This window comes from Oncorhynchus kisutch, unplaced genomic scaffold (assembly GCF_002021735.2).
Source record: "Oncorhynchus kisutch isolate 150728-3 unplaced genomic scaffold, Okis_V2 scaffold1157, whole genome shotgun sequence".
Taxonomy (NCBI): Eukaryota; Metazoa; Chordata; class Actinopteri; order Salmoniformes; family Salmonidae; genus Oncorhynchus; species Oncorhynchus kisutch.
Window position 1 is genome coordinate 16,543 of NW_022263102.1, and position 23,532 is coordinate 40,074.

The window sequence follows — 23,532 nt, forward strand, 5'->3', positions numbered from 1 at the left end:
TTGTGTCACTGATCTACACGCAATACCCCAATCCCTTTGTTATGACAAGCCTAAATAAACATAAAGAATAACAATGTGCTTAACAAGTCAGATAATAAGTTGCATGGACTAACTCTGTGTGCAATAATGGTGGTAACATGATTTTTGAGTGACTACCCCGTCTCTGTGCACCACACACACAATTATCTATAAGGTTCCTCAGTCGAACAGTGAATTTCAAGCACAAATTCAACGACAAAGACCAGGGAGGCATTGGAAAGCCTATTGGTAGATGAAGATTTTTATTTTTTAAAGCAGACTTTGATTACCCCTTTTGAGCATGGTGAAGTTATTAATCACACTTTGGATGGTGTATCAGGACACCCAGTCACTACTAAAGGTACAGATGTCCTTCGTAATTCAGTTGATGAACAGAAAGGAAACCGCTCAGGGATTTCAACATGAGGCCAATGGGGATTTTTAAACTAGTTCGAGTTTAATGGCTGTGATAGGTGAAAACTGAGTATGACTCAAAAACACTGTAGTTACTCCACAATGCTAACCTAAATTACAGCGTGAAAACAAGGAAGCCTGTTAAGAATAAAAATATTTCAAAATGCATCCTGTTTGCAATAAGACACTAAAGTAATACTACAAAAGATGTGGCAACGAAATGAACTTTTTGTCCAGAATACAAAGCATTACTTTTGGGCTAAAGCCAACACATCACCGAGTACCACTCTTCATATTTTCAAGCATGGTGGTGTCTGCATCATGTTATGGGTATGCTTGTCATCGGAAAGGACAAGGGAGTTTTTTAGGATATGAAAAAAAATGTAATAGAGCTATGCACAGGCAAAATCCTAGAGGAAAACCTGACTCAGTCTGCTTTCTAACAGACACTGGGAGACAAATCCACCTTTCAGCAGGACAATAAACTAAAACACAAGGCCAAATATACACTGGAGTTACTTACCAAGATGACATTGAATGTTCCTGAGTGGCCTAGTTATAGTTTTGACTTAAATCGACTTGAAAATCTATGGCAAGACTTGAAAATGGCTGTCTAGCAATGATCAACATCGAACTTGACTGAGCTTGAAGAATTTTTAAAAGAATAATGGGCAAATATTGTATAATCCAGGTTTGCAAAGCTTTTAGACAGACCCAGAAAGACTCACAGCTGTAATCACTGCCAAAGGGGATCCTAGCATATATTGACTCAGGGAGTTGAATACCTTTCTTATCCAAATATATTACTGTTTATTTTCCATTACCACCCCCCACTTTAACATTACAGTATTTTGGATAGTTCGTTGACAAAAAAAATGACCAACCTATTTTAATCACATTATGAAACACAAGAAAAATGTGTAAATAGTCAAGGACTGTGAATCCTTTCTGAAGGTACTGTAATGACAGAAGGGCAATGGCAGGAAGTTAAGATAATGATGTACTGTCTGTCATTCATTCAACTCCACCACTGCTGTTCTGTTGATGTTTAAGATAATGATGTCTGTCATTCATTCAACTCCACCACTGCTGTTCTGTTGATGTTTAAGATAATGATGTCTGTCTTTCATTCAACTCCACCACTGCTGTTCTGTTGATATTTAAGATAATGATGTCTGTCATTCATTCAACTCCACCACTGCTGTTCTGTTGATATTTAAGATAATGATGTCTGTCTTTCATTCAACTCCACCACTGCTGTTCTGTTGATATTTAAGATAATGATGTCTGTCTGTCATTCAACTCCACCACTGCTGTTCTGTTGATGTTTAAGATAATGATGTCTGTCTTTCATTCAACTCCACCACTGCTGTTCTGTTGATATTTAAGATAATGATGTCTGTCTGTCATTCAACTCCACCACTGCTGTTCTGTTGATGTTTAAGATAATGATGTACTATCTGTTGATGTTGATTTCCTGCAATAGGTAGGTTTGTGCCTACTATGAAACTGCACAAAAACAAGTTACAGTGGCATGTCAGTTAGTACACTTCTGAATGCCATTGTACAGTGACTGTAAGCTGTAAAACTCCCCTCTAGTTTAGACTGAGGTGACCAGCGAGTCAGTCAGTGAGGCTAAGCTACTTAGCGCAGACTAATACCTCCCAGGAGTTTATTAGCCCATCTGTGCCCCATTAAGGTTAGCTGGTAGTGGTGTGAACGGTGTGATCCACACCTCCCTCCCTACTACACATGGTCCCCATCCCCATAGAATCCTGTTCAACATCTCACCGTGAAGCGTTTCGGCGTGTCATCACTAGATGCATTGTAACATTTGATTGTTATGAGAAGGCATGTGGTTTTACTTAGATGCTAATTGACAAAACTGTCATTGAAAGGCAACAAGTTCATGGAATCCCACTCCTCCACGTGATCTCTCTACCTCCTTGTCTTTCAGTTCATATGATCTATGGACCCCTGGATCCAGTCAACCCTCACCCCCAATTCATCTTCCTTTACCAGTAAGTGCACCTCTTCCATACTCTTATCCAATTGACATGCATTGAGTTATTTAAGTGAGTTTCATTCACATGCACGGGATCATTGCCATTCACTTGTATTGGGTAGTTACATTTGTGAGTGTAGAAATATTCAATGAGTTTTGCTAGGGTTGAGCTTGCATGGTAAATGAGGTCTTTCCATATGAAGAGCTGTAGTATCATGTAAAACCACATGATGGGGGTGTTTACAGTGAGTGTCTGAGGCACAATGTACTCCTGTTTTTTCCTGTCTGAAATCAGGGAAAAGGGGATACCTAGTCAGTTGTACTACTGAATGCATTCAACTGAAATAGGATCCAATGTTTGGTTGACGTCTAAAACGTGATATTACTTTAATACACTTTCTATGGCCTTTATTTTGTAGTAAGGTACATAAGGTAGTACCTCTTCTCTTGTTGTTGGAGCACAAGCCTGTGCATTCCTTCTAATGTCTGCAAAAATACCAGGAAGGGTATTTAAGCCCTACACACAGACAAAGTATATTGTAGAAGTATTTTTGGCCTCAAAGCTCAGTCCATAGGTTGTGTAGAATGTTAAATGCACTCTCTTTGTCAGAGCAGTTTATCGTACTAACAGTAATTGTCACTGCCTGGCATCGCCAAGGTCATGGGTTCAAATCCCATCCAATGTCATTTTTAACATGAACCTCCTTTCTTCAGATGTCTACCTTTAACAAGTGTTTCCTAGTTAGTGTGAAGGGGTCTGTGGTGCTGGTGGATGCTCCCTGCCTCACACAAATGAGGTTGCTGGTTGGAATCCCAGTCCTGGCTCTGGATTGAAGAGGACCACCCTTCATCTCTGAGATGGGGAGCGAAGAGGATATGGTCCCTGTATTCAGAGATATAAATTCAGATGGCTATGTAATAATTCACCAGAAACACCATGGTTAAATCTTGAAAAAATATATTGTTTAGTCTTTGCTTCTGCTTGCCTTGAATTCTACTCACTTCTCCCCTCTCGGTTGCTACCTTCCTCCACCACCATACTTGAACTGGTCCGTGTCAGTTGCTGGAGTTTCAGCTGGTCCAGTTTGATCATGTCTTTAGGACCCATCTGGATAAATCCTTCTTTTGACTCTCTCACCATTTGTCCAACCACCGCTTCACACTGCTAATTACCACCCCAGGATATCTTACGCTCCCTGCCAAGTCTTTTCCCATGGACACTGAGAGGCAGACAGACATCTTTCTCTTATGCCACCATCTTTCATGACGTCTTTGTCTCCTTCAACATAAGGTTGTAGTCCGAAAAAGCAGAAAACATGTTCCTTGTTCCGGTCGGTCTGTAGCCTTCTGACAGCCTCTGTGCCACAGGATATATTGAGGCTATAACCTTAGCTACAGAACCACTCGGGTTTTGAACCATTATCTTGCTCTGCAAGCCAGTGACAATTCCACTCAGCCACTGCAGGATTTAGATAGTTTTTTTATTATCTATATTTCAAAGTTACTCAAGACAATGCACCACCATTGGCCTTGAGTTGTGTGGGATTTGTAGACTGATGTAAGGCACCACAATTATGCAGAACTAAAGTGAAGATTTGAACCCCGTCTGACTCGATTGAAGGCGACTGACCAGAACGAGAAATTGTAGGCTATATAGAAATGTTGCTCAAATTGAAAATCATTACAGAAAATGATTTCTATCAGCCTAATGGCTCTGTAGCTAGATCTCACATTCCAGTGTTCGGAATTGTAAACAAGGCTGCATGTAATTTCGCTAAATGTGACTCCGTGCAGCCAATGGCAATGTGCGCTTTAGGTATAATGCTAGGAGACGCTTGTGTTTGACAGCGCTAATGCATTCCACCACTATGCGGATGTCGGCTAAACCGGAACTGATTGATTAGAGCCCCGAGACAAATGCTTAAATTCTGTATATACAGTAGTAGACAAAGTATTTGGGTTTCTGTATATATCCCCCATCATTCATTTGGGTATTACAGAGAGCAAGTATTCCTTTTGTCCCTCCCAACCCAATGTTGTCATTTTCATTCAGGAAACTGGTGCAGAGGTCTACTGTGTCGGTTCTAGATGAACACATCAGCCATTATCCCCAGCTGGAGGACCCAACTGGCTTCCTCAACGCCTACTTCAGCTTCATCAACGCCTTCTGAGCCAACTCACCAGCATTAGACATTCTCAACTTGACATCTGCGAGCATAACCTGGGTCATGTTCATTCGGGCTCACAACGGGAAGGTTAAAACATTTTTGCAATAGGAAAACAGAAACACGCATTTCTTATTGGAGTTCAGCCCTATTTCAGTGTTTTCTTCCATTTGGTGCCTAATGAACACACATTTTCACATCTCCCATTGTGGAAAAAGTTGTGAGGATTCAGCTCTGACTGGGTCGGTCGTGAACAAACACCTCCAACCTGGATGAGAACTGTGCACATTGAATCATAGCTGATATGACACACAGTAATCTTGAATCCATTCCTGGTATGTCATCAAAGAGCCAAGCCAAGTTGGACAGATACTGTCTCCTGCTACTCGGTATAAATAAAATGACAGTACTGAATGGATGATCTTTCATGCTTCCAGTAAGATTTCCTAAGGTAATCTCATCTATGGGGTCCAATCTATTTGTTGTTTATGACAAATTGATGGGTTGCAACCTGTTACGAATTACAAAGAAAATCATTTTGATATTTCTAGAAATAAAAAGGAGTTTTCCATAAAGCTTATAACAATAATTCAGTATTTCCATGGTCAACATTTAATAGATTTGATAAAACGTGGGCCATTAATGACACTAGCCTGGTCCCAGATCTATTTGTGTTGCCTTGCAAACACCTACGAATGATCATTGGAGTTGGTTATACAGCACCAACAGATCTGGGGCCAGTCTACAGAGATGAGTTGAAGGGTGCCAGTAGTACACACACCTCACCATAATGTATTCATCTCAGACTACCCAAAAACACAAGACACATTCCAACGACATAAAGCAGTGGAGGACATAGCAAAGAGAATATTGTGAAACGGGGGAAAGTGGACAAAACAATCAGAATATGCCATTGTATTCACACAGCCTGTTGGTGAACAGGCCCCTCTAGCCCACGGAGGCTAGGATGATGTCAACAACAGTCTCATCCGAGCTGCGGACCGTCACCTGCATAGTGACACCGTCGGCCAGGGCCAGGCGCGAGCGAACCAGCACGTCATGACCCCCCCGGAATACACCTGGAGGAAGGGGAGGGACACAGAAACTGTCATCCATACCATGGGGGGGCTTGCTTCCATCACACTATTGACAGGAAGTTGAACAAGCTGCCGTGTCAAGGTTAGAAACTGAACTTAACATATTTCCGGTGATAAAGGGTACAGAATGAGCCTACAATTCACTAAGCAAAACAATAATTAATTCAAATCAAGATAGAATAAATAAATGAAACGCCCACCGGCAAGGAAGAGGATGTGTGAGTTCTTGTTTTCTGGGACCTTGTCTGAACGCTCGCAGGGCTGCATGCCCAGGAAACTGATGATGTTACCAACAGCCTCTACAGAAACAAGGGGAACAGCTCACAGAATGTACACTGTGTTTCAATGTTGGTGATAAATCCAAAGATCCCCATTGAAATAATTACCGTCTAACGTTCTGACAGAGGCCAGGGCGAACGTCTCCTCCTTCTCAAAGTCGCCTCCCACCTCATCCCAGGCTGCGGCAAAGTTAGGCTTCAACACCTTCTGGATGTGGTCTGCTACGGTCACCTCCAAGTCTTCCAGCTGACATACACACAGGGGGGGGGGGGGGTAGAAAAAGGGGAGAAGAGAGAATTTAGGCAAATTATGATAAACAAGATATCAAGATATCATTAGATATTATGATAAACAAGATATCATTATTTTGTTAAGATTTTAAAAATAGGTTTTATATTGAGCTCATACCACATATTCGTCATCGTAACCGTCGTCATCAGGCTCTCCTGTGTTGGGGTCGCAGTCTTTCACCAGGTACTTCAGAGTACAGCTGAACGTACAGGACACTGGAGAGCAGAGAACACATTTAATATGACAGACAGTGCAGATATTACATGACTACGCTACGTGATGTAAATACGTCCTTAGTGTCCTTAGTGTTTGAAGGCCAGCAGATAAGTGCTTTTCTCTCTCAATGGAAAACCACATTGTTAGGTGCTACATGATCCCCATTCAGATTCTTTAGTTCTGAGAAGGGTTTTAACAGAGTTACAACACTGACGTCACACTAAGCACTTCAGAGAGTTGCCCTCGTGAAAATGGCTCATTTCTCTCTCTCACACACAGTCACACAGAGGTTTAATAAAAGTAACCTGCGGTGGGGTCATCTTCAGGCAGTCTGACCAGGCTGTAGCAGGAGCCAGGCTGGCTGTAGGGCAGGTTAGCAGCAGGGACGTAGTGGAGAACCTCGTAGGCCTCCGACGGCTCCATCTGAACCATAACCTGAAGGACAACAACCCAGTGGACGTCCATTTAATACATTTCTATACATTTAGTCCTGTGTCTTAATGTCAGTGTTGTAGATTTTAAATGTGAGGCACCAAAGACACTTCTGTCTACTGAATGGACAATAAAGCTTTAGAAAAATAATTGAATACGATTATGCTTTTCAAACTGCTCAAAGATATCTACAGTGTAAGGAGGGATTTGGGGTGATGCCACTGCAGCCATTTTGCACCCAACTAGACCTTCACACATTGACAATCGCTGTGCATTCTAGGAGACGTGAACTTCCTAAAGTGCACCAATCACCAGTGTAGCCCTACCTTCTGCAGGAGCTGGTCATTGAGCGTGTTGGTGCAGTCGAACTGAAACACCATGTGTCTGGCGAAGGTGTGCTTGACGCAGCGCACCACATACTCAGTCTCCGCCTCGGTCAGCTGCACCGCCTCTGACGTCTTGAAGAGAGAACCCAGGCCCTGGAATTCTGGAATGGCTGCCAGTTGTTCTGTTGACAGAGGAGATTAGAGGAGAGGCCCAGCTCCAAATCCACCCCTAGTCCTAACTACTTCAATATTATAGCCGAATCCAGCCCTAGTCCTAACTACTACAATGTTATAGCCGAATCCACCCCAGTCCTAACTACTACAATATTATAGCCGAATCCACCCCAGTCCTAACTACTACAATATTATAGCCGAATCCAGCCCTAGTCCTAACTACTACAATATTATAGCAGAATCCAGCCCTAGTCATAACTACTACAATATTATAGCCGAATCCAGCCCTAGTCCTGACTACTACAATATTATAGCTGAATCCAGCCCTAGTCCTGACTACTACAATATTATAGCTGAATCCAGCCCTAGTCCTGACTACTACAATATTATAGCTGAATCCAGCCCTAGTCCTAACTACTACAATATTATAGCTGAATCCCGCCCTAGTCCTAACTACAATATTATAGCTGAATCCAGCCCTAGTCCTAACTACTACAATATTATAGCTGAATCCAGCCCTAGTCCTAACTACTACAATATTATAGCTGAATCCAGCCCTAGTCCTGACTACTACAATATTATAGCTGAATCCAGCCCTAGTCCTAACTACTACAATATTATAGCTGAATCCAGCCCTAGTCCTAACTACTACAATATTATAGCTGAATCCAGCCCTAGTCCTAACTACTACAATATTATAGCTGAATCCAGCCCTAGTCCTGACTACTACAATATTATAGCTGAATCCAGCCCTAGTCCTAACTACTACAATATTATAGCTGAATCCAGCCCTAGTCCTGACTACTACAATATTATAGCTGAATCCAGCCCTAGTCCTGACTACTACAATATTAGAGCTGAATCCAGCCCTAGTCCTAACTACTACAATATTATAGCTGAATCCAGCCCTAGTCCTAACTACTACAATATTAGAGCTGAATCCAGCCCTAGTCCTGACTACTACAATATTATAGCTGAATCCACCCCTAGTCATAACTACTACAATATTATAGCTGAATCCACCCCTAGTCCTGACTACTACAATATTATAGCTGAATCCAGCCCTAGTCCTAACTACTACAATATTAGGGCTGGATTCAGCTCTAGTCCTAACTACTACAATATTATAGCTGAATCCAGCCCTAGTCCTAACTACTACAATATTATAGCTGAATCCAGCCCTAGTCCTGACTACTACAATATTATAGCTGAATCCACCCCTAGTCATAACTACTACAATATTATAGCTGAATCCACCCCTAGTCCTGACTACTACAATATTATAGCTGAATCCACCCCTAGTCCTGACTACTACAATATTATAGCTGAATCCAGCCCTAGTCCTAACTACTACAATATTAGGGCTGGATTCAGCTCTAGTCCTAACTACTACAATATTAGAGCTGAATCCAGCCCTAGTCATAACTACTACAATATTATAGCTGAATCCACCCCTAGTCCTGACTACTACAATATTATAGCTGAATCCAGCCCTAGTCCTAACTACTACAATATTATAGCTGAATCCAGCCCTAGTCATAACTACTACAATATTATAGCTGAATCCAGCCCTAGTCCTAACTACTACAATATTATAGCTGAATCCAGCCCTAGTCCTGACTACTACAATATTATAGCTGAATCCAGCCCTAGTCCTAACTACTACAATATTATAGCCGAATCCAGCCCTAGTCCTGACTACTACAATATTATAGCTGAATCCAGCCCTAGTCCTGACTACTACAATATTAGAGCTGAATCCAGCCCTAGTCCTAACTACTACAATATTAGAGCTGAATCCAGCCCTAGTCCTAACTACTACAATATTATAGCTGAATCCAGCCCTAGTCCTAACTACTACAATATTATAGCTGAATCCAGCCCTAGTCCTGACTACTACAATATTATAGCTGAATCCAGCCCTAGTCCTAACTACTACAATATTAGAGCTGAATCCAGCCCTAGTCCTGACTACTACAATATTATAGCTGAATCCAGCCCTAGTCCTAACTACTACAATATTATAGCTGAATCCAGCCCTAGTCCTAACTACTACAATATTAGAGCTGAATCCAGCCCTAGTCCTAACTACTACAATATTAGAGCTGAATCCAGCCCTAGTCCTAACTACTACAATATTATAGCTGAATCCAGCCCTAGTCCTGACTACTACAATATTATAGCTGAATCCAGCCCTAGTCCTGACTACTACAATATTATAGCTGAATCCAGCCCTAGTCCTGACTACTACAATATTATAGCTGAATCCAGCCCTAGTCCTAACTACTACAATATTATAGCTGAATCCAGCCCTAGTCCTGACTACTACAATATTATAGCTGAATCCAGCCTTAGTCCTGACTACTACAATATTATAGCTGAATCCAGCCCTAGTCCTAACTACTACAATATTATAGCTGAATCCAGCCCTAGTCCTAACTACTACAATATTATAGCGGCCCTCAAGTTTTTGCTGCTCTGAAGTTGTTGATGCCACAATACTAGTATCATAACTACTGCTGCTATGATACTTGGTTTGGCTAATAACGCTTAGCAGACTGAATTCTATGGTTCATTAAGAACGCACTTCCGTTTGGAAAATAAATGTGACTGGGTCCTTTTACTCCATAAATTCAGACCAAATGTTTTGTTTCCTTGTGATAACACCATGTCTTGCCATGATAGTTTCAAGTAAGGTGACTGTACCCTGGTAGATGTCTTGGCGCGTCGGGCCTGGTTTCTCTGGAAGCTTGCTAGTGGCCACAGGAGCGAATTCGGTCTTCTGCTCTGTGATGGGTGTGTTGGCCAGGGGAACCGACTTCATATCGAAGGGCTTCTCTGTGGGCTCCAGGGTGTACTGGTGGAGGGACTTCTCCAGACCCGGGACAGACACCGACAGACCTGATGGGAGGAGACAGACGGTTCAATAAAGGAAATACATTTATTCATTTTGAGGTTCCATGGAGAAACATTCATTCTCTGCACGTGTCAATTCACTGAGAGAGTTTGAGTGACCAGTCAAAGAACACAACCTTACTTCCTGAATTGGACCAGATATGTCCACACACACTAGTGCTCTCAAGTTCAGACTAGGAGCACAGTGTGTGTTCTCACCGTTGAAAATGTAGGCAGCGTTGAGAGCTTTCTGCTTCTGCTGCAGCACGTTCATGTAGAAGGTGGCTCTGTCCCTCACCTCGTCATCACTGTCCATCATACACCTAGAAACACACACCACACGTCACCACACTTCAGAGTGGTAACCACACAGGGAATGGATCGTTATGACAGGGAGCCAGTGAAAGGCTGTCTACCTCTGCATCAGGACTAACACACTGGGGAGAAGGTCATCATTCTGGGCTCCAAACTTAGCCAGAGCACTGACCGCAGCTACAGGGATGAGAAAGGAGCTTAGTTATTACGCAATGTGTACAAACAACAACGTGGTAACTCACATTAGTTTAAACCTTCATGAGTAACAGTGAGTTTTTGTTGAAAAGCCAGATGCAAATACCATTTGTCTTTATATTAGTGAATTGAGCCTTTCATGGTTGGTGATGTCACCAGTTAATGGAGCCAATCCCAACAGACTTATCAGAACTACCATTATGTTGCACCCAGACACACACAACTGTCTCTCAAACACACATGCTATTGACAACTCCGGGCCAGCAGGGGTTCACACACACACACACCCCCCCCCGTTTCTCACCGGCTCTGACGGCCTCGCTCTCCAGCACCACGCGGTTGAAGATGAAGCGGATATACTTGGATGGCGAGGGCGTGCGCGGGCCCTCCTTGCCCAGCAGGTGAAGGATCTTGGTGGCCAGCACCGTGTGCTCACAGTCCTCAATGAACTCACAGAGGTGGGCCAGCCCCGTCTCCTTGCTCTCTGGGTTCTCCTCGATGATGCTGATGATGCAGTCCACGATGGCCCGCTTGTACTCAAAGCCACCCTGAGAGGAGAGGCATCATTTAAAGATGTGTTTCAGGGACAGTCGTACATTAAATCAGAAAACTGAGTGGTCATATCAATGTAAATGTGCCAGAGTTGGCCAAAGAGCTGTTTGTCTGTAGTCCAGATGGTTTCATGTCAGTGAGAAGGACATAAATGTGCTTCAATAGGTTCTCTTGTCCCTGAAAAAAGACAGGCTGCTCAGTCAGGGTGTTCCACTCACGTCGTCTCGGAGCATGTTGGACAGGAAGTTCATCATGACGCTGTGCTTTCTGGGATACTTCTGACACAGGGCACTGATAGCCTGCACAACCACCACCTGAAACACACTCAGCAGTCAGAGGATAGAACTTCACTTTGGTGAAATAATACCCCATTTGGAAATAGATTAAAGTAGTTGTGGTTTGTTTAAGAAATGCAGAATGATGCTATAGGCTATAGTATAACTATATACTCTTTTGGGGGAGGTTACATATTGAGTGTATTCTAATTGATTATCCAACTATTTCAATTCATAAATGATTCAACTAGAGTATTGTAGAGGGGAAAAACAAGAGCATATCATTGAGGAGAAAGTACACATTAAAACACATCCTCCTCCTCACCTTGAACTCGTCAGAGATCTCAGAGACGAAGGAGGAGATCTGTTTCATGAGGCGGTCCACACTGCTCTCGCTGCCTGTCTTCAGCAGCGTGGTGATGGCCAGCGTGGCGATGCTGCGGTTCGAGTCCGTGATCAGGTTCTCCAGGTCCAGGTTGCACGCAGTCACCGCCGACGGGTGCTTCATCGCCACCTGGTGGACAAACGGGGGAATGCGGATGTAAATACAGTATACTGTAAAACACAGGTAACTCAGAGTAATGAAGAGCATGGAGAAGTGGAGACCCACCTTGTTGAGGGTCCTGACAGCTGCATATCTCAGGGCTGCTTTGGGAGAGCTGCAGAACAGCTGCAGGACTGGAGAGAAACACATTGACAGTCAAGTGGTAAAACCAGAGGTACTAGGTTGATAGGATACTACAACCTCTAATTTCTATTTCTACAGGTAGGTACCTACATGTGGACACCAGAAAGTAAGGTGTATTTACCAAACTGGCTGTAATTACAGAGACTCACCAGAGACAGCGGGGGCCAGCTCTCTGGCAGTACAGTTGGGCATGTGGACTATGGCAGAGGCTGCCTCGTACACCACCATCTCATGCTTGTTCCTCAGACAGCTCTCAATGAAGTCAAACAGGGGACTGTCATGTCTGCAAACAGAAAATAGCCAACCATTTGTAATACAATGCCACACACACACACGACAAAAATATACCAATATGTTTATAAAGTAAAATTTGATAGTGTGCATTCTGTGTCCTCCGCTGCCATGTGTATGACTGACAGTTGTGGCTGCTTTGTGTGATATATTGTTGTCTCTACCTTCTTGCCCTTTGGGCTGTTGTCTGAGCCCAATAATGTTTGCACCATGTTTTGTGCTGCTACCATGTTGTTGTGTTGCATCTGTACCATGCTGTGTTGTCATGTGTTGCAGCCTTGCTAAGTTGTCTTAGGTCTCTCTTTATGTAGTGTTGTCTCTGGTCGTGATGTGTGATGAGTGTTTTGTCCTATATTTATATTGTATTTATTTTAATCCCAGGCCCCGTCCCTGCAGGAGGCCTTTTGCCTTTTGGTAGGCAGTCATTGGAAATAAGAATTTGTTCTTAACTGACTTTCCTAGTTAAATCAAATTAAAAATGCATGATTTCACTATACAGATCATTCCCCTTGGTGATGAATACAAACTATACATATGAATGAAAGGGAATACTAGACACCAACCCACTGTTGACAGACTAGAAAACACATTCAAGTAAACAGTCCATGACAGTGTTTATCTACCCTGCCTCCATCTGCGTGACAGTGCTTCCACGGTGCCATCTACCCTGCCTCGATCTGCGTGACAGTGCTTCCACGGTGCCACCTACCCTGCCTCGATCTGCGTGACAGTGCTTCCACGGTGCCATCTACCCTGCCTCGATCTGCGTGACAGTGCTTCCACGGTGCCACCTACCCTGCCTCCATCTGCGTGACAGTGCTTCCACGGTGCCACCTACCCTGCCTCGATCTGCGTGACAGTGCTTCCACGGTGCCACCTACCCTGCCTCGATCTGCGTGACAGTGCTTCCACGGTGCCATCTACCCTGCCTACGTCTGCGTGACAGTGCCATCTACCCTGCCTACGTCTGCGTGACAGTGCCATCTACCCTGCCTACGTCTGCGTGACAGTGCCATCTACAATGCCTACGTCTGCGTGACAGTGCCATCTACAATGCCTACGTCTGCGTGACAGTGCCATCTACAATGCCTACGTCTGCGTGACAGTGCCATCTACAATGCCTACGTCTGCGTGACAGTGCCATCTACAATGCCTACGTCTGCGTGACAGTGCCATCTACAATGCCTACGTCTGCGTGACAGTGCCATCTACAATGCCTACGTCTGCGTGACAGTGCCATCTACAATGCCTACGTCTGCGTGACAGTGCCATCTACAATGCCTACGTCTGCGTGACAGTGCCATCTACAATGCCTACGTCTGCGTGACAGTGCCATCTACAATGCCTACGTCTGCGTGACAGTGCCATCTACAATGCCTACGTCTGCGTGACAGTGCCATCTACAATGCCTACGTCTGCGTGACAGTGCTTCCACGGTGCCACCTTCCTGTCTACGTCTGCACTCCACTGACTACCTGTTACACGAGGCCCGCAAGAAGCTAAGGTAAGTTCCTAGCTAGCATTAAACTTATCTTGTAAAAAAAACAATCAATCTTAACATAATCACTAGTTAACTACACATGGTTGATAATATTACTAGTTTATCTAGCATGTCCTGCGTTGCATATAATCGATGCAGTGCCTGTTAATTTCTCATTGAATCACAGCCTAGCGCATGTGTGAAAAAAGCACATTTAGTTAATGTTGCCTGCTAACATGAATTTCTTATAACTAGGGAAATTGTGTCATTTCTCTTGCAAGCAGTCAGGGTATATGCAACAGTTTGGGCCCCTGGCTCGTTGCAAACTAATTAGCCAGAATTGTACATAATTATGACATAACATTGAAGGTTGTACAATGTAACAGCAATATTTAGACTTAGGGATGCCATCCGTTAGATAAAATACGTAACAGTTCCGTATTTCACTGAAAGAATAAACGTTTTGTTTTCGAAATTATAGTTTCCGGATTCGACCATATTAATGACCTAAGGCTCGTATTTCTGTCTGTTATAATTAAGTCTATGATTTGATAGAGCAGTCTGACTGAGCGATGGTAGGCACCAGCAGGCTCGTAAGCAGTCATTCAAACAGCACTTTCGTGCATTTTGCCAGCAGCTCTTCGCTGTGCTTCAAGCATTGAGCTGTTTATGACTTTAAGCCTATCAACTACCGAGGTTAGGCTGGTGTAACCGATGTGAAATGGCGAGCTAGTTAACGGGGTGCGCGCTAATAGCGTTTCAAACATCACTCGCTCTGATACTTGGAGTAGTTGTTCCCCTTGCTCTGCATGGGTAACGCTGCTTCGAGGGTGGCTGTTGTCGATGTGTTCCTGGTTTGAGCCCAGGTAGGAGCGAGGAGAGGGACGGAAGCTATACTGTTACACTGGCAGTACTAAAGTGCCTATAAGAACATCCAATAGTCAAAGGTATATATACAAATCGTATAGAGAGAAATAGTCCTATAATTCCTATAATAACTACAACCTAAAACTTCTTACCTGGGAATATTGAAGACCCATGTTAAAAGGAACCACCAGCTTTCATATGTTCTCATATTCTGAGCAAGGAACTGAAATGTTAGCTTTTTTACATGGCACATATTGCACTTACTTTCTTGCATTATTTAAACCAAATTGAACGCGTTTCATTATTTATTTGAGGCTAAATTGATTTTATTTATGTATTATATTAAGTTATAATAAGTGTTCATTCAGTATTGTTGTAATTGTCATTATTACAAATAAAATAAATATATATATATATTTTTTTTAAATCGTCCGATTAATCGGTATAGGCTTTTTTTGGTCCTCCAATAAATCGGTATCGATGTTGAAAAATCATAATCGGTCGACCTCTATCTTCCATGGTTCTACCTACCCTGCCTCGGTCTCCTCCAACAGCTTGCTGGCGATGCGGATGAGCATGCAGTAGGCAAAGGGGGACTTGAGGCCAGACTTGGTGAACTTGTTGAGCATCTTGGATACGGCCAGTCGGTCATTCTTCCTCAGGTGGTACAGCAGGCCCAGGGCGTGGTACTGGGGGGAAAATCACAGAGAGGTCACAGTGGAAGTGATTCTCTTTCAACTTACCCGGGTTGTGTTCATTAGGGAACAACATACCAAAACCTTTTTCAGTGCATTTCATATTAAATGACTGAAGATAACAGTAAAACATAGGTTATTTCTTCAGCTTGGTGCCTAATGAACATGTTATCAACAGAATGTGTGTAACCAACCTGGACCATGATGTTGTCACTGGAAGCTGCCTCCTGTGCCTCGTTCACCCAGCGCTTCACCACGTCGTAGCTCATCTTAACCATGTGCTACAGACACACAGAAACCACAAAATACATTACCCACAAAGCAATGGGAGTACTTACAAATGGCACAGTCACCTTGAGACATCCAGGCACCGTGTGGCTAATTTCTTACCAGAGATGAGACCAGGGCAGAGCTGGACACACTGGGCACTTTGTCAACGATGGCCTGTTTCATGTATCTCTCAATGGCCTGCAGCATGGTGGTCTGTGGGACAGAGTGACAAAGTAGGGCTTGAGTTTATTGACCAAAAAGCATAGGTTTAGTCCAATAACACAATGCAAGCTGGATGTAAAAAATAAAATACTGTTCAGCTATCAGAATGGAAACAAAAAGATAACACAGCCTAATAAAAAGCAGGGAGAGAAATAGAGAGGGAGAGACAAAGACAGAGGGAGAGAGACCGAGAGAGACTGACATCCGTGATCCTGCAGAGAGCTCTGATGGCAGGTCCTCTGTACACATCCTCCTTGCCAGTCATGTCCTTGGTCAGGCTGCTGGTGACAATGATGACATCCTCAGAGATGTTGGCCATCTCCTTGATGGTCAGGTAGCACATCCTTCTCAGGGTTTGCTGGAGGAATACAGAGACATTTTCAAAAAGCAGATAATGCTATACAAAAACACTATGCGCCACATCTCTACAATAGGTCAATTACAACACTACTCATTGTATACTAATTTAAAAGGCACTAGTTGGACCTGTTTGAGGTTAGTTTGTGAGTTTATGTCGTCGTGTACTGTATATGTTGCGGCATGTTCTGTCAATAATGTTGTTTACTTGTATGATCAGCAATAATTTGACTAAACCCAAAGCAATAACTTATTCTCACATCATTGGACTGGAAGAGCCTGGTCATTGCGAAGAAGGCCTCGGTCGCCTCCATAGTTCCAAAGTGCTCCCCCTAGACAGAACATAAAAGCATCTTCTGTTAATATCAAAGGGTATACGTGCATATAATTGGTTTGCATGTTATGGGTTTGTTTCTCACCTGGTTGAGTAGGTAAATGATCTTGGTGAGGATGTGGAGACATCTTCTGGGGTTGATCGGAGTCTCGTTGAAGATGCGAGCCTCTTGCAACACTGCACTCTTTTCAAGATGCTGGAAAGGGTTAGAGCCACTTCCTAATTGTTGCAGTGAAGAAAAAACAGCCACATTAAGACAAAATTTGATTATATTGGAACTATAAAGACTAACTAGGTAGTTCGCTTACTATGCGTCATTACTATATCGTGTTGAATGTGGATTTCGTAAATAGATAACTTAGGTAGTAGCTTAAACCTCGTCTAATTATGGTCAACAAGCTTGAGCGAGCAAGACGACATTGACAGTTTTTAAATTAACAAAATTAGCGAGCTAACTACCAGTATACGGTACATCGATAGACACATGTAGCTAACTAGATATTTAATCTCTTATCATATTTTACACGGAACAGACAAAATAGAATATGTGCATTTTTTACTAGGCACAGTTAACGTAGTCTTCTAACCAACTAACGTTAGTTTAGCTAGTTTGCAAGCTAATTTGACAGAGACGCTTTAAGCTAGCTACCAAGCAATTGACATATCTGCTCAACAAATAGAGACATGTAGCTAGTGTGGTCAACAAAGACAGACACGTCTATTTGACAACAAAAAAATATCCACTAAACGAATACCAACTTAGTGTAGTTAACGTTACCTAGCTGGAATGCTAGCAACTAGCTAGCTAACGTCAGTGGTAACTAGTTGGCAAAAAAACGTAACCTATTTCCAAGCAGCTATATTGACTTCTTTACACTTAATTTATCTTACCAGACTCTTCGTCCTTCTTGTCAAATTTCTTTATCATTGTTACGGAATGTTTGTGGATCAGTGTGGTTGGTGTACAGCCTCACAACAGACGACTAGTCACTTCCACGTCGCCAAATGCAACCTTCCTGTCTGTGTCCATGTCGACGGAAATGACGTCAAATGTAATGATTTGTAGCAGTGGGAGTAGTGAGCTGCGCGTAGATCAGTGGTCACAAACCTTTTCAAGATAACTTTCTGAGTCAAAATGCATGCCGAGATCTATTCAAATCAAATCAAATTTATTTATATAGCCCTTCGTACATCAGCTGATATCTCAAAGTGCTGTACAGAAACCCAGCCTAAAACCCCAAACAGCAAGCAATGCAGGTGTAGAAGCACGGTGGCTAGGAAAAACTCCCTAGAAAGGCCAATACCTAGGAAGAAACCTAGAGAGGAACCAGGCTATGTGGGGTGGCCAGTCCTCTTCTGGCTGTGACGGGTGGAGATTATAACAGAACATGGCCAAGATGTTCAAATGTTCATAAATGACCAGCATGGTCGAATAATAATAAGGCAGAACAGTTGAAACTGGAGCAGCTACACAGTCAGGTGGAAGTTGAAACTGGAGCAGCAGCATGGCCAGGTGGACTGGGGACAGCAAGGAGTCATCATGTCAGGTAGTCCTGGGGCATGGTCCTAGGGCCCAGGTCAGTTGAAACTGGAACAGCAGCATGGCCAGGTGGACTGGGGACAGCAAGGAGTCATCATGTCAGGTAGTCCTGGGGCATGGTCCTAGGGCTCAGGTCCTCCGAGAGAGAGAAAGAAAGAGAGAAGGAGAGAATTAGAGAACGCACACTTAGATTCACACAGGACACCGAATAGGACAGGAGAAGTACTCCAGATATAACAAACTGACCCCAGCCCCCCGACACATAAACTACTGCAGCATAAATACTGGAGGCTGAGACATTGCTCTGATTTGTTTAAGAACATGACTTAAAAAATGTAAGCCTATGTAACATTAACCAATTAAAAACAGCACTGTAGCAATGAGGTTTGTGCAGTAAGCTATAGGCCCAATACATTATCACCGCATACTGGCTTTGCTTGAATTGACCAGCCAATGCATTGTTTTTCGGGAAAATTATATTTCAAAATTTGAGGTAGGCTATATGATCACACCGGTAATAGATCCATTCTTGTATTACTTGTGAGGCACAGCTGAGTGAGCATACATTTAAATAATTAGCTTTTTATTTTACTGAGCCGATGGTGCCTGCATCTGAGGGACAGAGCAGCAGACTGAGGGTCCGTCTCTCAACATCCCTCCGCTCTCCCTTTTCTCCACTGACACTGACCAAAAGGGGACACCGTCTTCCAGCTGATGGCGAAACTCGAGTCGCACTGCATTATTTCTGTCTCATGCACAAATGAATGTTGTTACTCACATGAATAGAGAAAGTGAAATATTCCTGAATATAAAAAAAGACCCAAGCCGGTAATAATAACAACGCCAGCCTATCAATACACATCCCTACTCATTCATTACTACTGTGCTGATTGTTGTAGCGTTGAGTGGAAATAGGAAGAATGCACATTTTATGGGTTATAAAAGACCCAAGCCGGTAATAATAACAACGCCAGCCTATCAATACACATCCCTACTCATTCATTACTACTGTGCTGATTGTTGTAGCGTTGAGAAATAGGAAGAATGCACCTTTTATAGGTTATAAAAGACCCAAGCCGGTAATAATAACAACGCCAGCCTATCAATACACATCCCTACTCATTCATTACTACTGTGCTGATTGTTGTAGCGTTGAGTGGAAATAGGAAGAATGCACATTTTATGGGTTATAAAAGTGTTGAATACAAAGTGTTGACAGTGCTGAGTAAGAACTTAAACATGAACTCACTCATAAACACAGCAGCTCTTTGCTGTATTCGTTGGCAGTTTCTCTCTAGTCATGGTTTTAAACGTTTTGAAATCTCACAGTATCAATTTTGCCATAGCTTTCTTTTATGCCTGCTACCTTACTGCAGACTCATCTGAGCAATCTGAGCAATCTGATTGGCCAGCGGTAGCATAGTGCACTTGATTTCTTCTCCAGGCCCACGGGGAAGTGGTGGGAGTTTGTACCTTCGGACACATGAAATGGCAACAGTTTGCCTATCTGGCACCAGGGCAGCTGAAATGTCTGCACCTACCACCAACAGCCTGAGACCAAGGACTGATCACCCCAATCCACAAAAGTGGAGACAAAGTTGACCCCAATAACTACCGTGGAATATGCGTCAACAGCAACCTTGGGAGAATCCTCCCAAAATTAAGGAAAGCTTAGACTATGTACAGGCTCAGTGAACATAGCCTTGCTATTGCGAGAGGACGCCATAGGCTATGGGCACACTGCCCACAAAATGAGGTGGAAACTGAGCTCCACTTCCTAACCTCCTGCCAAATGTCTGACCATATTAGAGACACATATTTCCCTCAGATTACAGACCCACAATAAACGGATATCTATTGGGTGAAATACCAGTGTGCCATCGCAGCAGCAATCAAATGAAATGTAATTTAATTGTAGCAAAGATTATGGATATACTGACAAGATACATGTCTCTCTGCCCCAACAATGGGAGTCATTGTCCACAAAGAGGCACAGCGGGCTGTCTAGCTTCCGCCTATCCTTTGTTTGGATTGATGGATTAATGCATGTCATTATTGTAATCTTATTTTGAATATTCGACGAGGGTTGTTGACTTCACCCTCCTGTATTCAATCGAGAGAGATGCTATGCTACTAGCCTCATGTCATGAATATGCATAGCCATTTTGAGACAACTCTGATATAAAGTGTGTTTTCTCAAAGTTACCAGGATGTCCCCATGAGTGACAGAACACTGAGCCAATCATGACGCAACAGTCCGTATTTCTGCTGGCTTGCCCTACCACCACAAAAAGCTGAGATCGCCTGAAACACCTGCATTTTGGAGCTGCCTTACTCAAGAAAACAAAAAAGAGACCATGTTTGTGTGCAGCTTTATTAACTCAATAATATACATATTTTTTTTACATTGTTTGAAAACTGATATCTGACACAAAATAACATGCAATACAGGCAAAGACAATTTTTTGGCAAAAAATGTGGGGCTCAAAACAAGTGGGGCTCTGTCCCACCAGCCCTGAATGACGGGTCGCCACTGGGTTTAGGTATAAAATCAGATCTTTCGACTTTGTGGCTGTGCCAGCTAGTGACCACTCTGCAGAGCTGCCAAACTAACCTGAAGCTGGAGCTGCCTAAATCCTAACCTGAAGCTGGAGCTGCCTAAATCCTAACCTGAAGCTGGGGCTGCCTAAATCCTAACCTGAAGCTGGTTCACACATTCAAGTTTGCATATAGGCTCACTTGTTGTCATAATAAATGCAATTTTTAATATAATACAATGTAATAATAAATAACATCTTTAAATGCCTCTAAAATATTTAGAGAGGAGGAAATGTAATGGTCACTGATGACTCCCAATTGTGTGTGTGTGTGTGTGTGTGTGTGTGTGTGTGTGTGTGTGTGTGTGTGTGTGTGTGTGTGTGTGTGTGTGTGTGTGTGTGTGTGTGTGTGTGTGTGTGTGTGTGTGTGTGTTTAACACACCTGTGTTTAACGCACCTGAAAGCTATAGCATATATAGGGACGATAATATATTTAGTTCATATAGACAAAGCTGTTGTTTTCCATTGGCTGACTGACTGACTTGATTATGCCTAACACCTAAATTACAGCACCTTCTAAATGTGAAAATGGCCGTTATTGAAGACAACGTTTAATTCATCTGCTTTTATTTGAGGAAAAATAATCCCTTTGTGTATAAAAATAACAGACATTTGATGATCAAACATTGAGGCTACCATGCATTTTCCTTGAAATAACTCATAATCATTTCACATTCTAGCGTCTATTCACAAAGGTATATAGGCTAACTCGCTTCTCTTTACACTAAATATGCCGCAACATGCGTGCGAATTTCAATGAAAGCAATTTGTTCACATAATTTGTATTGTACCGTACTGTCCTGTATTTCAAGCATATGCATGCCTTGCTTTTCCTATAAAACGCGGGCACAAATGAGAAGAAATGCAAACCATTTCCATTGACAGGCTAATTACACGTTACCCACTGATTTTATGCATAATTTGTATTGTACCGTACTGTCCTGTATTTCAAGCATATGCATGCCTTGCTTTTCCTATAAAACGCGGGCACAAATGAGAAGAAATGCAAACCATTTCCATTGACAGGCTAATTACACGTTACCCACTGATTTTACACCATATTTCCTGGTCCAGTGGAAGACTAGAAGTTGTATATCTTTAAAGGGCCTAACCTTATCTTGAAAGTACTTTCATTTTAATGAATTGAAATGTATATTCTGAAGAGAAAATAAATCATTCAGTGTGTAGACTAGTTCAAAATGATCTGGAATTGTATTTTGATTTTCATTCCATTTCAGGGATTCTAAAATGGAATAGGCCTGTACAGTAAACAATCCAATTGTACTTCAGAAAAGTACATCTCAATAATCCCTATGTTTCGTATTTAAATTTGCTAGAACATACCCACAGAAAAAAAAAACATCTCACAAATACTGCATCTGAAAGTTTGATTCGAGGAAAAATAAAACTTCCTAACTTCCTAAAATCTAATATGTAATGGATAATCAGGGTAGCGTCTTCAACCGTCGGAGAGATAGTCTACTGTCTCTTCCTTCGTCCAATCTGCGCCATCAGACGCGCGTTGTCGGCCGCTTTTGCGCGCAGGTTCTTGGACTTTTGGATGTCAAAGAGAATGTTCATGATGTTGGTGGGCACATCTAGAGACAGGGTAAACTTGCGTAGCCGATCATTATTAATGCTGTTCTGGAACATCTTACTCCTTAGCTGCGTCTGACTGAGAAACCTGTAGTTGGCGGGGTAAGTCGACGTCCTTTTCTCCCGCGACTCTGCGGAGGAGAGAGTGTCTCCGGACTTGAAGAGGGAGCCCAAGCTTTCCGACACTGGGAACGTGTCACTGGGAACGTCGTTCGTCTGGACCTCAGCTAGTATGTCATCGTCACAGAGGAGGTTGTAGTCGCTCTGGTACAGTCTGAGACAGAGGCTGGAGGTTGGCGCGCAGAGGACAGCCAGCACAACCAGGGTTCTTAGGAACGGCATCATGATGTCCTAAGCGGTCGGAGAGAGCGAGAGAGAGAGAGAGAACCGTTCGTTTATTGGTCACTAAACTTTAAAAGTTCCCAGATATCTGACAAATATAACCCTGTCCATGTTCACCATGCGGAAAGACAATAGTCCAAACGAGTAGATCCGTTTTATGCGTTATTGTCTTCCCTATTGTAAAGGATATAAAGCAACACTTTATGATTTAAAAATGATAAGATGAATACATTAAGTGAATGGTATTGAAATATGTAACTATATTCATGATTTGAGCACACGGAAATGTGCCAGATCAACAAAATAACTTACCAAGTTCCGTGCACTGTAATTCTAGAAGACAGTTTCCGCCAGAAAGTCACGTGTGACCAGTACAAACAAAGAAAAACACTCTAGATAACAATTGAATAGGCTATAAAATATTGACAATCCCAGCGTTTTAAAATTCGGGCTTCCCTGATCTCCCAACCTCGTTCTCGCCTTGTTCTTTCCGCGTCTTCTGATCACGAATTTGGCTCGCACGTCCATTCGTTCGGAATTCATTCGTGCGCCAGAACTAACGTCATAGGATTGACATTTTTGGTCTCCTCTCTCTCAAAGATCA

The 23,532-nt window shown here is 42.8% G+C and overlaps 3 protein-coding genes across 5 annotated transcripts in view; 1 reads left to right on the forward strand and 2 right to left on the reverse strand.

The window, feature by feature from the left end:
• The window catches only part of LOC116365061 (mesoderm-specific transcript homolog protein-like), an 18,939-nt gene extending 13,338 nt beyond the window's left edge, over positions 1–5,601 (forward strand). For 2 of the 3 annotated variants that reach the window (XM_031817807.1, XM_031817806.1), the window contains exons 11-12: positions 2,390–2,453; positions 4,491–5,601. In XM_031817807.1, the coding sequence (XP_031673667.1) occupies positions 2,390–2,453; positions 4,491–4,608 (182 nt within the window). In that variant the 3' untranslated portion in view covers positions 4,609–5,601. The remainder of the gene's footprint in view (positions 1–2,389; positions 2,454–4,490) is intronic. The other variant, XM_031817808.1, reaches the window with a different exon arrangement.
• On the reverse strand, positions 5,192–17,890 carry LOC116365060 (coatomer subunit gamma-2). Its single transcript, XM_031817805.1, has 21 exons — positions 17,745–17,890; positions 16,939–17,072; positions 16,780–16,851; positions 16,365–16,520; positions 16,061–16,153; positions 15,865–15,951; positions 15,507–15,664; positions 12,487–12,620; positions 12,260–12,327; positions 11,975–12,163; positions 11,593–11,688; positions 11,127–11,370; positions 10,729–10,804; positions 10,532–10,635; positions 10,124–10,318; positions 7,244–7,425; positions 6,791–6,920; positions 6,387–6,484; positions 6,086–6,224; positions 5,900–5,998; positions 5,192–5,681 (listed from the first exon to the last, which is right to left on the reverse strand). Exons 1-21 carry the CDS (start codon positions 17,779–17,781, stop codon positions 5,551–5,553), a joined length of 2,622 nt encoding a protein of 873 aa, XP_031673665.1. The 5' UTR covers positions 17,782–17,890; the 3' UTR covers positions 5,192–5,550.
• A 4,579-nt stretch (positions 17,891–22,469) lies between these two features.
• On the reverse strand, positions 22,470–22,928 carry LOC116365062 (urocortin-3-like). Its single transcript, XM_031817809.1, has one exon. It carries the CDS (start codon positions 22,926–22,928, stop codon positions 22,470–22,472), a length of 459 nt encoding a protein of 152 aa, XP_031673669.1.
• Positions 22,929–23,532: the final 604 nt, after the last annotated feature.